At 44.8% G+C, this 13127-nt stretch overlaps 2 protein-coding genes across 14 annotated transcripts in view; one reads left to right on the top strand and one right to left on the bottom strand.

The window, feature by feature from the left end:
- DGLUCY (D-glutamate cyclase) overlaps positions 1–9579 on the bottom strand; it is a 166463-nt gene extending 156884 nt beyond the window's left edge. For 2 of the 3 annotated variants that reach the window (XM_025391188.1, XM_025391194.1), the window contains exon 1: positions 9159–9579. The gene's annotated coding sequence lies outside the window, so the exon portion shown is untranslated. Of the gene's footprint in view, positions 1–8982 lie in introns of all 3 variants that reach the window. The other variant, XM_025391189.1, reaches the window with a different exon arrangement.
- RPS6KA5 (ribosomal protein S6 kinase A5) overlaps positions 9192–13127 on the top strand; it is a 202467-nt gene continuing 198531 nt past the window's right edge. For 4 of the 11 annotated variants that reach the window (XM_025391178.1, XM_025391176.1, XM_025391179.1 and 1 more), the window contains exon 1: positions 9192–9530. In XM_025391178.1, the coding sequence (XP_025246963.1) occupies positions 9428–9530 (103 nt within the window). In that variant the 5' untranslated portion in view covers positions 9192–9427. Of the gene's footprint in view, positions 9531–9727; positions 9845–13127 lie in introns of those variants that run through there. The other 7 variants (XM_025391184.1, XM_025391185.1, XM_025391182.1 and 4 more) reach the window with 3 other exon arrangements.

The following is a 13127-nucleotide window of genomic DNA, read 5'->3' as shown; positions in this document are numbered from 1 at the left end:
CCTCCCTGCTATCATACTCGTTCTTCAAAGGAACACTACCAGTTTTTCCTGGGTCTTGTAACTCAAATATAAATTTCAGTCATTTGAGTACCTCTTCCACAATTTTTGCCTTATCTGTAGATCACCTATACTAAAATCAATTTTTTTCTTTAAATTAATTCCCAGTTTTTTCAACTAAATGCCTTCTTATTTAAAAAGGAGGTATATCCAAAAATTGACCAGGTGTGGTAGCAGGTGCCTCTAATCCCAGCTACTCAGGAGGCTGAGGCAGGAGAATCGCTTGAATCCAGGAGGTGGAGGTTGCAGTGAGCCAAGATCGCACCACTGCACTCCAGCCTGGGTGACAGAGCAAGACTCTGTCAAAAACAAAAAAAAGAGGTATATCATTATCATAAGTGAAAAATACCAAGCTGGGCACAATGGCATGTACCTGTAGTTCCAGCAACTTGGAAGGTTAAGGTGGAAGGATCACTTCAGCCCATGTGTTCTGTAATCTGGCCTGGGCACGTAGCAAGACTCGATCTCTTAAAAAAAAAAAAGAAGGAAAAGTAAAGAAAGTATCACTTGCCATAAATAGAAAGTAAATATTAAAATAAATGCAATGAGGGTGGGTACGGTGGCTCACGCCTGTAATCCCAGTACTTTGGGAGGCTGAGGTGGGCCGATCACCTGAGGTCAGGAGTTCGAGACCAGCCTGGCCAACACGGTGAAACCCCGTCTGTACTAAAAATACAAAAAAAATTAGCTGGGCATGGTGGTGGGCGCCTGTAATCCAGCTACTTGGGAGACTGAGGAAGGAGAATTGCTTGAACCTGGGAGGTGAAGGTTGCAGTGAGCTGAGACCACGCCACTGCACTCCAGCCTGGGTGACACAGCAAGACTCTGTCTCAAAAATAGAAAATAAACAATAAATAAACGCAACAAAAACAAAACTTCAGTGAGTTCTAGCGAGATACAGTTGTCTGCTGCGAGCTGAGTCTGAGGTCTGCATTTTCCTTGTTAGAAAGAGTGATTAGGACAAATGAGAGAAAAGTTAAAGACTACTGGCTCCAAACCAAGGCTTTCTTCTTGATGTAATCACAAATGAAAGGGAACCAAAAAAAAAGGAATCACTTTTTCATTAAGTTATTTAATATAATTCAATGACTCTTCATGTACCACCTAAACTTATTTCATTCTTCCCTAGTAACACAGGTCTCCTTTCCCCTTTGGGAAACACCCCTCCAATCCAAGGATCAATGATTTCGTCCCTCTAAGGAAATATATTTCCTGCTCATAGATATAGGCAGCGTACATCGACTATTAGCATTTCATCAATTTTAGTACAGACTTTGCAGTATTTGGCAGGCATACCTCATGGTTTGTGGTTTGAGGTTCTGAGAGTTTCCTTGTTTCATTAAAAATGGGAACTTTTCTGTGTTTTTGCTTTGCTTTCTTTTTATATTCCTTCCAGAAGATTTCAAGAGAGGAGAGAGGAAGGGAGTCCAAATATCTTTATTTTGTTTTATTTTATTTTTCTTTTGAGACGGAGTTTCATTCTTGTTGCCCAGGCTGGAGTGCAATGGCACAATCTCGGCTCACTGCAACCTCTGCCTTCCGGGTTCAAGCGATTCTCCTGCCTCAGCCTCCTGAGTAGCTGGGATTACAAGGCATGCACCACCACGCCTGGCTAATTTTGTATTTTTAGTAGAGATGGGGTTTCTCCATGTAGGTTAGGCTGATCTCGAACTCCCAACCTCAAGTGATCCACCCTCCTCGGCCTCCCAAAGTGTCGACCAGGTGTGGTGGCAGGTGCCTCTAATCCCGTGAGCCACTGCGCCTGGCCCCAAATATCTCTATATCTTTTAACTGGATATATGTGATGTGCATCCCTCCGAAGTCTCTCACGGTTGTGTGCTGGTTGGCACAGTTTCAAATGGAGGTGGATGGAGTCACATCTTAAACTTGAATCTTCCCTTTCATCCTAGTGCTCCTCATCTGCAATGCTAGGAAGGTTGCTAAGCTAGGAAGGTAGTATCTGGTGCATCAAAAGGTAAGGTGAGGACACTGCTTACTTGCTGCTGCTGCCTTCGCAAGACTGTCTCTCTCTGTTTGTGAATGCATGGTGTGTGTGTGTGTGTGTGTGTGTGTGTGTGCGCGCGCGCGCGCGAGTACATTCCCAAACTTCTCACTTCGGAACAGTGGTGACATGTCAACTTCAGTAGTGGTGGGTGTCTTCAGTAAGTGTGAACTTCACACCCCCTAACCATGTTGGTCTCTGTATCTTGCAGTGAGTCTCTTCAACTTACTGGCTCTATATCACATGGCGAAGGTACTGACAGGGTCAAAAATAGTATTAAGATATTGATAATGGGCCAGGTACAGTGGCTCAGGCCTGTAATCCTAGCACTTTGGGAGGCCAAGGTGGGTGGATTGCTTGGGCCCAGGAGTTAGAGACCAGCCTGGGCAACATGGCGAAACTCCATCTCTATAAAAATTAGCCGGGTGTGGTGGCACATGCCTGTAGTCCCAACTACTTGGAAGGCCGAGGTAGGAGGATTGCTTGAGCCCAAGAGGCAGAAGTTGCAGTGAGCCGAGATCATGTCATTGCACTCTGGTCTGTGCAACAGAGTAAAGCCTTGTCTCAAAAAAAAAAAAAAAAAAAAAAAAAAAAAAAAAAAAAAAAAAAAAAAAGATACTGGTAATGTCGTTTTTGACTTTTGACTTTTTGACTTTTTGTTTCTTATCTATGTATATTTTGGAGTGTTTTGATAGAGCCAGTTACAGGGAAGTATGATGTGGTGGGCCTTGGGTGTTTCCTACTTCCTATGAATGCAAAGGTGAGGAACTTCCTGCTCACATTGCCTAAATGATGAGATTAATCAAGTGCTAGTGGCTTATACCAAGTGAGTCCCTCTCCCGCTCTGCTTACTTATATAAATAAACGACTGTCCATGTACCACCTAAACTTCTCATCTCTCCTAATTAAAAAGTGTTTTGGTGTTTTGGTTCCCTTTCATTTGTGATTATACCAAGAAGAAAGCCTGGGTTTGGTGCCAATAGTCTTTAGCTTTTCTCTAATTTGTACCAATCACTCTTTTTTTTGTTCTTCCTCAATCTGCTCAACATGAAGTAGCTCCTTCTAACAAGGAAAGTATAGACCACAGACTCAGCTACCAGCAGACAACTGTATCTAGCTAGAACTTACTATCATTTTGTTTTCATTGTATTTATTTTAATATTTACTTCCTGATTCCTATTTATGGCAAGTGATAGTGGCTTTTCTTTTTCCTTTTGTTTAGAGATGGGGTCATGCTATGTGCCCAGGCTGGATTCAAGAACTCCTGGGAGAGGATCAAGTGATCCTCTCCACTTCTCAGTGAAGAGGGGTAAAGCTAAGGATAGGTGAGACCACACAGAATGGTGCCACAGACACAGGCCTACAACAAAAGGGGGTGAGCATGGACCCTGTTCTGGCAGCAGGTACCAAGCCAGCCTGGATAAAGTCAATTTCTTTTCTTTCCTTCTTTTTTAGAGACGGGGTTTTGCTCTGTCGCCCATGCTGGAGTGCAATGGCGCAATCTCACTCACTGCAACCTCCGCCTCCCGGGTTCAAGGGATTCTCCTGCCTCAGCCTCCCTGGTAGCTGGGATTACAGGCACGTGCCACCATGCCCAGTTAATTTTTGTATTTTTAGTAGAGACAGGGTTTCACTATGTTGGCTAGGCTGGTCTCGAACTCCTGACCTCAGGTGATCCTCCTGCCTTGGCCTCCCAAAGTGCTGGGATTACAGGCATGAGCCACTGCGCCCAGCCGATAAAGTCAGTTTCTGAAAGGAAGAAACATATTTTCAAGGTCTTTTCTTGATTACTCTTCTGGCCATAGCAGAAATCTGACCTTTTGTTGGACAACCTCTCTGCCCCAGCCTTTTCATGGACCCCTCCCTCTCTACTTCTCCATCTCTCAGAGCAGGAGGGAACAGTGACATTTTCCTCACTTCCAGCTGCTGCATCCTCCAGGCCATAGTCCGTTATCTCACCCCAGTTCAACAATTTTTCCTCATTTGACTCCAAGCTGTCCGGTCATATCACTATCACTCAAGCCCCCCACCCATTTAATTTGGTGTTTTCAGCTACTCATTTATAATTTTCCCTCCTATTCTCTCTAGCGTCATCACTAACTCTGAAAAGTTGCTGTTTTTTACCAAAACTCCAATTTGCTGTTATTTACCACTCTCTGCTCTAATAGTTGTGCAAGAGTTCTGCATTACAAACCTGGTTGTACATTAGGTTAATGATGTGGGGAGCTTTAAAAAAAAATCCCAAAGTCCAGGCCCCACCCCAGACCAATTTAAGTCACATTTTTAGGGGTAGGAGGGGTGGAGTTTTTTGTTTTGTTTTGTTGTTATTTTTAAGTATCCCAGGTGATCCCGATGTTCAGCCAAGGTTGAGAACTCATCCATACTACTGCCAACTCCTTGGACTCCATCCTATTCTTCCAGGCTAGCAGTTTATCCTGGCTTCATTGCCTTCTCACCCAGCTTGGGCCCCAGGGCCATTCATTTTAACCAGGTTGTTGTCCAACCACTCATCTCCCACCCAGAGGGAATATGTAAGTTGCTAGAGAAAGACACTTCACTATCCTGATTCAGGTTTTCTAACTCCACTGGAGCCCCGTGCTAGTCAGCGTTTATACAAGCTGCCCGGATATATCTATTTCTCACAGTGGCTGTTCCAACCTGTTTCCAGTCTCCTCATGAGAGGAGCATCCCTAACCCATGCCCTCCCCTCCCTCCTATCACTCAGCACAGTGCTTAAGTCTCTGGAAAAAACTCTTCCTACACGTGTGCACATCTAAGTGATCACATGGCGTGCTTCTGCTTTCCTAATGTTACTAAGTTTTGCAACTCTTCTGCAGTTTTAAGATTATTTGAAGATAAGATTAAAAAACCAAAAAAACTCCCCAGATCTTTCCAGTTAGGACCTTTGTTCTCTATTTTCCTTCGGAGTAAAATATGTCCCCACACATGGTTACTACTTCCTCACCTTCCATTTGCCTTGCCAAAACTGCTCTGGATATTGTCATTAGCGGCACCCAAGTTGACAAATTCATTGGATCTTTCTAGACCTCATGTGACATCTTAGGGTATCTGATACAGCTGACCATTCTTTCCTTCTGGAAATACTTTGCCTTCCAAGATAAAAAACTCTCCAGGTTTTCCTCTTCTAACTCTACTCCACCTTCTTATTCCAACTTTTCTTTTCTTTTCTTTTTTTTTTTTTTTTTTGAGAGAGAGTCTGACTGTGTCACCCAGGTTGGAGTGCAATGACGCGATCTTGGCTCACTGCAACCTCTGCCTCCTGGGTTCCAGTGATTTTCCTGCCTCAGCCTCCCGAGTAGCTTAGATTATAGGCATGCACCACCATGCCCAGCTAATGTTTGTATTTTTAGTAGAGGTAGGGTTTTACCTTGTTGACCAGGCTGGTCTTCAACTCAAGCAATCTGCCCACCTCGGCCTCCCAAAGTGCTGAGATTACAGACATGAACCACCACACCCAGACTTCTCCCTAGGTAATCTTATTCATACCTCTGGCCTCAAATGCCATCTATGTGCCAGTGATTCCTAAGCTTACATCCCTATGCTAGACCTCTATTCAGAGCTCCAGACTCATATATCCACATAGCTACTTGATTCTGGCCTTGGATGTCTCAAAATTAAACTCTTGACATTCTCTCTCATATGTGCTCTTCCTTCAATTTGCCGCTTTCATTATTAAATGGTACTGCCATCCTATTCCATCCACCCAGCTGCTCATGCTAGAAATGCTGGTGTCATTTCAGATATTTCCATTTTTCTCACTCACCAAATCTAATCCTTCAAGTTCAAAATATAAATGCAGAAACGTTCCATTTCTCTCCATCTCTACTGCACCCACTCTCATCTTTTGCCCAGATTACAGTGATAGTCTCCTAACTGGTCTCCTTGTATCCCATTTTGCCTTCTCCAGTGCAGTCTCCAAACACTAACTTCAGTGACCTTCTGAAAATACTACCACGATTATATCATTCCTGTGTTTAAATTCCTTCTATTGCTTCCCACTTCCCACAGGATAAAGTCCAAAAATATTAATAAGAGCAACCACATACTTCATGACTGGGCCTCTGCTTACCTCCCTAACCTCATCCCTTGCTTACTGCGTTAAGGCTCCACTGACTTTCTCAATCTCTCAACAGAGTAGGCTCTTTGCCTGCCTCAGGACACCTTCCTAAAATTTTGATCCCTCCATATTTCACATATGAAGTAGTATAAAGCTAGATTATACTTTGGTAGCAAATCATCCCATCTAACTAGCTTATGCCTAAAACTGTGTACTTATTGCTCACATCACAGTCTGATATAGGTCAGGTGGCTCCTTAAAGAATTAAGTGGAAACTCAGGGGTTGAGAGTCCTCCCAGTCTGTGGCATACCCATATTAAAAATGTGGCCTTTGTTATAGCAGTCGAAAGAGAAGAGAGTGTGAGTGATTATGCAAGAAGTTTTCTGGTCAGGCCTGAAAATGGTATATATCACACCAATAGGGTCTGCCCATACCCCATTGGCCAGATCACAGTCATATGACCATAACTTAACTGCAAAGGCGGTAAGGGGAAGAAAAAAAAGTCTTCCTGTGTGTCCAGAAGAGGAAATGAGATTGGTGAACATCAGGCTACTTTTTGCCACATCCTGGTTAAAACCTACTCATTTTTAAAGACTCAGCTTAAATAATACTTACTTACAAAGGTCTTCCAGCTCCTCCAACTTAAATTAGGCATCCCTGATACATCCTATTGTAGCACCCTGTAATTTTCCTTTACAGCATGATCACAATAGAAAGTTTATTTTTCTTTATGTGATAATATTTATATCTGTTGCTAGACTGTAGGTTCTATAGGAGTAAGGACTGAATCTGTTTTGCTCCCACTGTGTCTCTAGCACCTATCACAGTACTTGGTATATAACTGGCATAAAAGTTTTTAAGTGAACAAATGAACAGTTGCACACAGTCATTGCCTGGCTCCAAATAGCACATGACTTTCGCAGGAGAAAGACAAGTAAGTAAGCAGTCATGGCTTAGTGTAGTGATAAATGTTCCAGGCAGGTAAGCCCAGGGAGCTGTGACAGCAACCTGAAGGAACTTGCAAGGCTTCTGTGTTTTCTCTTTCACAGCAATCGAATCCAGGAGTCTGCAAACTATGGCCTGTAGGCCAAATCTGGCTCATTGCCTGTTTTTTAACGGCCCTTGAGCTAAGAATTGTTTTTTATATATATATATATATATATAAAATATATATATATTTTATATTATATATAATAATATATATGTATATATTTTTTTAGATGGAGTCTTGCTTTGTTGCCCAGGCTGAAGTGCAATGGTGTGATCTCAGCTCACTGCAACCTCTGCTGCCGGATTCAAGCAATTCTCCTGCCTCAGCTTCCTGAGTAGCTGGGATTACAGGCGCCTGCCACCATGCCTGGCTAATTTTTTATATTTTTAGTAGAGATGGGGTTTTGCCATGTTGGCCAGGTTGGTCTCGAACTCCTGACCTCAGGTGATCCACAGTGCTGGGCTTACAGGTGTGAACCACTGCGCCCAGCCTGTTTTTATGTTTTTAAGTGATCGAAAAATAATTGAAAGAAAAATATATTATGATACACGAAAACTATGTGAAATTCAAATTTCAATGTCCATAAAAAATATTCTATTGGAACACAGCTACATCTTTTATTTATTGTCTATGACTGCTTTTGAGCTACAATGGCAGAGCTGAGTAGTTGTGAAAGAGGTCATACAGCTTGCAAATCCTAAAATATTTACTATCTGGCCCTTAATAGAAAAAAAGTGTGTTGATTCCTGATCCAATCCATGCTGAGTTTAAAAGATCACGTCTATGTGAATTACGTCCAACTGTACATCTTTAAGTTTCTGCGTCTTCCCATTCTGGTGTCTGCTACTAGAAATCAGGTTCCCTTTAGTTCTATCCTTGCAGCAGGATTCCTGCCCTGCTCTCTCTCTCCTCTTCAGTTCATCACTGTGTACTAAAAAAAATCTGCACTCTTCAGCACAGCATCCCTAGTTCTCCATTATCTTACCACATCTCACCTGGTCAGCTGTATCTCTTACATCAAACTTTCATCTAACCTTATCAATCACTTAAACCACCCTTGCCTTCTCTGCTGTAGGCCAATGTTCAGTTACTGTCTCTGTGTGAAATGTCTATTGCTGGTATTTCTCTCTTAGCCATCCTCTACGTTGGTTATCTCAAATGCCTCCTTGCTCTAAAAGCTTTTCCCAGTTCCTCGTCTGTGCGAGATTCTTTAACGCTTTGTACGACTGCTTTATTCCAAATTCTGCTTTATAGCTCTTTTGTGTATACACATAGTCTGTTTCTCACGTTCTATTGAAAGCTGCTTAGGGGAGGAATTGTATTCTATTTTGTTAATCTTTGTATCCTTTCGGTGTCTAGGAAGAGTCTTGTACCAAATGGAAAGGTCTCTTCTTTGCAAAATTCCTCATCGGGAGCTGGGACTGTGAATTTTTGTAACGTTTAAGAACTATCTGTTATTTAAGCACAAACACTCCGCTTTAACTTGTTTAGGGTTCACTAGCGCGAGTAAGACCTTTTTAGGGAACGCCGTCTTGCAGGTGGTCACACAACTATGTATCGCTGCCGGGACCCTTAGGTTTGTCTGCAAACACGTGGGTTATAAGCGCTACCCGCCAGGCCCCTCCTCTGTCCACGGTGATTGGCGGACCAAATGTTCCAATCATCCTTCCCCGCCTCTTTCGGCAGTAGCCAATCAGAGACCCCGAGCGCCTCCTGACTACTAGACACTGTTTACTAACAGATCGAAGCTGGGGAATAAGGGGTGTGACCATTCTGGGGAGGTCAGGGAAGGGAAGGTCTTGACTGCGCGGGCGCACCAGAGGAAATGGGCGGGGCAGAACTTTGGGTCTCACCAATCGGAGTGGCTGCGCTCCTCCCTCTCCTGCCTCCCCGCCAAGCAACAACAATTCCAGGAGCGGGGCGGGGCGGCTAGTGAAACGTCACAGCGGAGTGTCCAATTGGAGCCGGCGTTGGCAGACGCGCGCGCCCTGTGCCCAATCAGCGAAAGCGGCTCGAATGGCTCCCTTACCTTGCTGGCTGTGGGCGGAGCGGCCTGAGGAGGCGGCGGTAGAGCAGGGGGCGGTTTGGTTGCGCGGTACTAGCGGTGCCCGCCGAAGGGGGAGGAGGCGAGAAGCGAGCCGTGCGGCCAGAGCGGGAAAGAGACTCGTCTTTGCGTCCGAGTTCTGGAGCCGCCGCACCCCGGCTCCTGGGGCTGCGGCAGCGGCTGCGAGGGGACGGGCGTCTGCTGTCTCCTGGGTTCCCCTCGTAGCGACCCGCGGCATCGGAAAAAAGGAGAAGATGGAGGAGGAGGGCGGCAGCAGCGGCGGCGCCGCGGGGACCAGCGCGGACGGCGGCGACGGGGGAGAGCAGCTCCTCACGGTCAAGCACGAGCTGCGGACTGGTGAGCGACCCCGCCCTCTGCCGGCCGGGCCCGGCGCGGGGGCGCGCCTGAGGGCACGCGGGTGCCCGCGCGGGGCTGGGGGCGCGGGGCCGGAGCCGTGGGCGCGGAGGGGCGGGCCTGGGGCGGGGCGTCGCGGTCAGGGCGCGTGCCCCGGGGGTCCCGGGAGGTGGGGGCGCGCCCGGGGGGAGGCGGCCGAAAGTTTTCCCCAGCCCGGGAATGAGCCGCGGGCACCAGGCATCGGGGCCAGAGCAGCTGCCGACCGCTGCCTGTGGCACGCACCTCCGAGGATGTCGCTGCTCCCCCTTCCCGCACAGGTGACACATGTGTGTCTGCGTCCTGTCGGGGCGAAAGGTGCGCCTGCCTCAGCGTGGGGCGAGCGGCGCTTTGTTTTGGAGCGTGACTCCCTGCTCCGCCCCTCTGCTCCCATCGATGGGGGTCCGGGTGGGCTCTGTGGAGCCATCCGCTAAGGTGCTGGGGTCCCGTAAGAGATAAACGGGGTGTTGCGCCTCGGGCTTTTACCGAGTCCAGTCTAGAGACAGGAACGGGAATCGCGGGCTCCAGGGATTGAGTGCCTTTATTCTCACTTATGAAATACTATACTTGGCCTTGAATTTCCTTCAGAGGTCTCTGGAGATGATGGCTCCGTAAATTTAAAGCTCCAGGTAAAAGGAACTAAGGAGCAGGCTTAAGCGCGTACGTTCTAATGTTTGAGATCACTAGCGTTGTCTTAAGCTTTATAACTAATTAAATGTATTCGTTGTGTAGGTTCGGGTTGTTCATTTTGGAAAATGCTTATTCAGACCAATCAGTACAATTTGGGTTTATATTCTTGGAGCCCAGTCTCGTATTGTAGATATGTTAATACTTTTTTTCTCTGAACAGATAGTACATTTTAATGAGGCGTTCGTTATTAGATATGTTTGTGAGCGTTGAAGGGTTTTGACAGAGCTGCTTTGGCATATTGGGATATTCTTTTTTTTTTTTTTTTTTGAGACGGAATTTCACTCTTGTTGCTCAGGCTAGAGTGCAGTGGCATGATCTCGGCTCACCGCAGCCTCTGCCTCCCGGGTTCGAGCGATTCTCCTGCCTCAGCCTCCCGAGTAGCTGGGATAGCTGGGATCACAGGCATGCGCTACCACGCCCGGCTAATTTTGTATTTTTAGTAGAGACAGGCGGGCGAGGGTAGGGGGTCTCTGCATGTTGGTCAGGCTGGTCGCGAACTCCCAGCCTCAGGTGATCCTCCCGCCTCGGCCTCCCAAAGTGCGGGAGGGATTACAGGCGTAAGCCACTGCGCCCGGCCAGGATATTATTTAATTGTGAAGGTACAAAGCTGAAACGACAGAATTCAGGTGTTCACTAGTACATCTTGTTTCTGTTTTGAACAGATTGGAAAGTTAGCTCTGTCCATCAGTTCTTTCAGTTTTTGTTATTTCTACTGAGATTGCCTATTAGCATTCCATTGGGTGCCAGTGTGGTGACTTAATTCAAGAGAAATCTCAAATTCATGCTTCTTAATTCAACATTTGTAAACATTGTTTTTTTGGTCTTTGTGAATCTGTTATACCTCTTGAGCCAGCTATTCCATATTTTTTAGTTCCTAACATAACCTATATGGATTCAGGTAATTTGCTTTTTCTTCTCTCAATTTCATAGACAACTGACATTTTCAAAAGGCTTTTATATAGTTTACTCAATATACATTTATTCGGATTTGTGCCACGCTCAGTGTCAGGTGCTTTCTGGTGCGAAGATTTTGAATTTTTTCTTGTCTTACATAATGATCCACTGATTTATATGTATGGAATCCTACTGTACAGCAAAAGTACTTGAAGTCATATGCTTCTCAGCTATCGACTGTGGTGCAACAAGCAGCTTTTTGCTAAATGACCAAGGAGCAACCTGCTTGTTATTAGTAGTTAACCAACTGCTCGGTTTCTGGATTTTGCAAACAATGCTAGTTTTGTAGAAAACAGTGAGTACTGCTTTATTTCCCCCTCTCTTCTAACTGTGTGAATCATCAGCTTCAAGTTTGCATTTTAGAAATTTTTCTGATGGATGGTGAGATTATACTGAATTCATTAGTGCTGTTAACTGTCAAAGGAAATGACAGTTTTGATTTATTACTGAACACTGGGACAACTGACCGGATATAGTGGTCAAAAACACTGTTAAAATATAACTTGAAAGAGTTGCTCATCTTCAGCCAACTGCACTTCTTTCAGCACATGATGCTATAATAGGCACCAAAGTAATTTGATCTGATATGGTCCCATCTCAGAATGTGGACAAGCAGCTAGTTATATCAGACTGGCAGTTGGTGGTTGCTCATTTTTGCAGAACACTGTGTTGTATTCTGTAGGATGAATGAAAAAGCAAAATATGTCCCATGAAAGGATGTGGAGTTGGAAGACATGATTATAAATCCCATCTCTGCGGTTTAATATGTAGACATGGACAAGTCACTTCACCCTTTCAGATTCACATCTTTAATCTACAAAATGTGAGAATTGAATGAGACACTGTTGGAAAAGTGCTAAGTGGGTTGCTTGGCATATAGTGGGCCCTTAGGAAATGTTAGTTGAATGTATATATAAAAATCATTCCATAATAGTGTCTTATCTGGAAGTGTGTGAATTAATCCGGTGTAATTGGGGAAACAAATCACTCATTTAGTGCTTAGCCTGTGTCACATTGCCTGGCTATTATCTTTTTCTGTATATGTCCAGTCTTCTCATGTAGAGTGTAAATTCGCCATAATCTTTGCGGCTGCTTAGCCGCCTGTATGTATCTCTTCAGTAACATTTAACACACGGTACTATAGTAGTCCATTTACTTGTCTGTATTAGACTGTAAGGTCCTTGAGGGCAGGCAGGCACCATGTCCTTTGTTTATTTGCAGCCCCTGGCATATAGTAGGTACTTAATATTTGTTGAATGAATTCATGGAATGCATGAGAATCCAGGAGCAAGTCTAGTAAGTTTATTGTATTACCAATGCCTTGCAGATGTTAGATGGTTGATAAGTGGATGACAGTGACTGTAAAAGCTGAAGAATGCAGATTATAGGATTGAACAGATCACTTAAACATACATTTCGTAAGCATCGACTAAGAAAATGTCCTGCCCTCTAGTAGTAGGGGAGGAGGCCATATAAACCAGTAATTAAGATAATACTGCCTTGGGAGGCTGAGGCGGGTGGATCACGAGGTCAAGAGATGGAGACTATCCTGGCCAACATGCTGAAACCCTGTCTCTACTAAAAATACAAAAAATTGGCTAAAAATTAGCTGGGCATTTTGGTGCGCACCTGTAGTCCCAGCTGCTCGGGAGGCTGAGGCAGGAGATTGCAGTGAGCCGACATTGCCATTGCACTCCAGCCTGGCAACAGAGCGAGACTCCATCTCCAAAAAAAAAAAAAAGAGAATACTGCTGTAAGTATAATAGTAAAGGGACATACAAGTATTAAGTTAGCAAAGAATAGGTTAGGACTTCTAGCTTTCAGATAATCAAATCTGATGCTTCAACAACAATAACAAAAAGGATATTGTTGGAAGGATATTGGATTATCTTACCCACTTGTTTAGGAAATATTTTATTT

The sequence above is a fragment of the Theropithecus gelada genome, chromosome 7b (genome assembly GCF_003255815.1).
Source record: "Theropithecus gelada isolate Dixy chromosome 7b, Tgel_1.0, whole genome shotgun sequence".
Taxonomy (NCBI): Eukaryota; Metazoa; Chordata; class Mammalia; order Primates; family Cercopithecidae; genus Theropithecus; species Theropithecus gelada.
The sequence above is the reverse complement of the archived record's forward strand: the minus strand, read 5'-3'. Positions and strand labels throughout refer to the sequence as shown.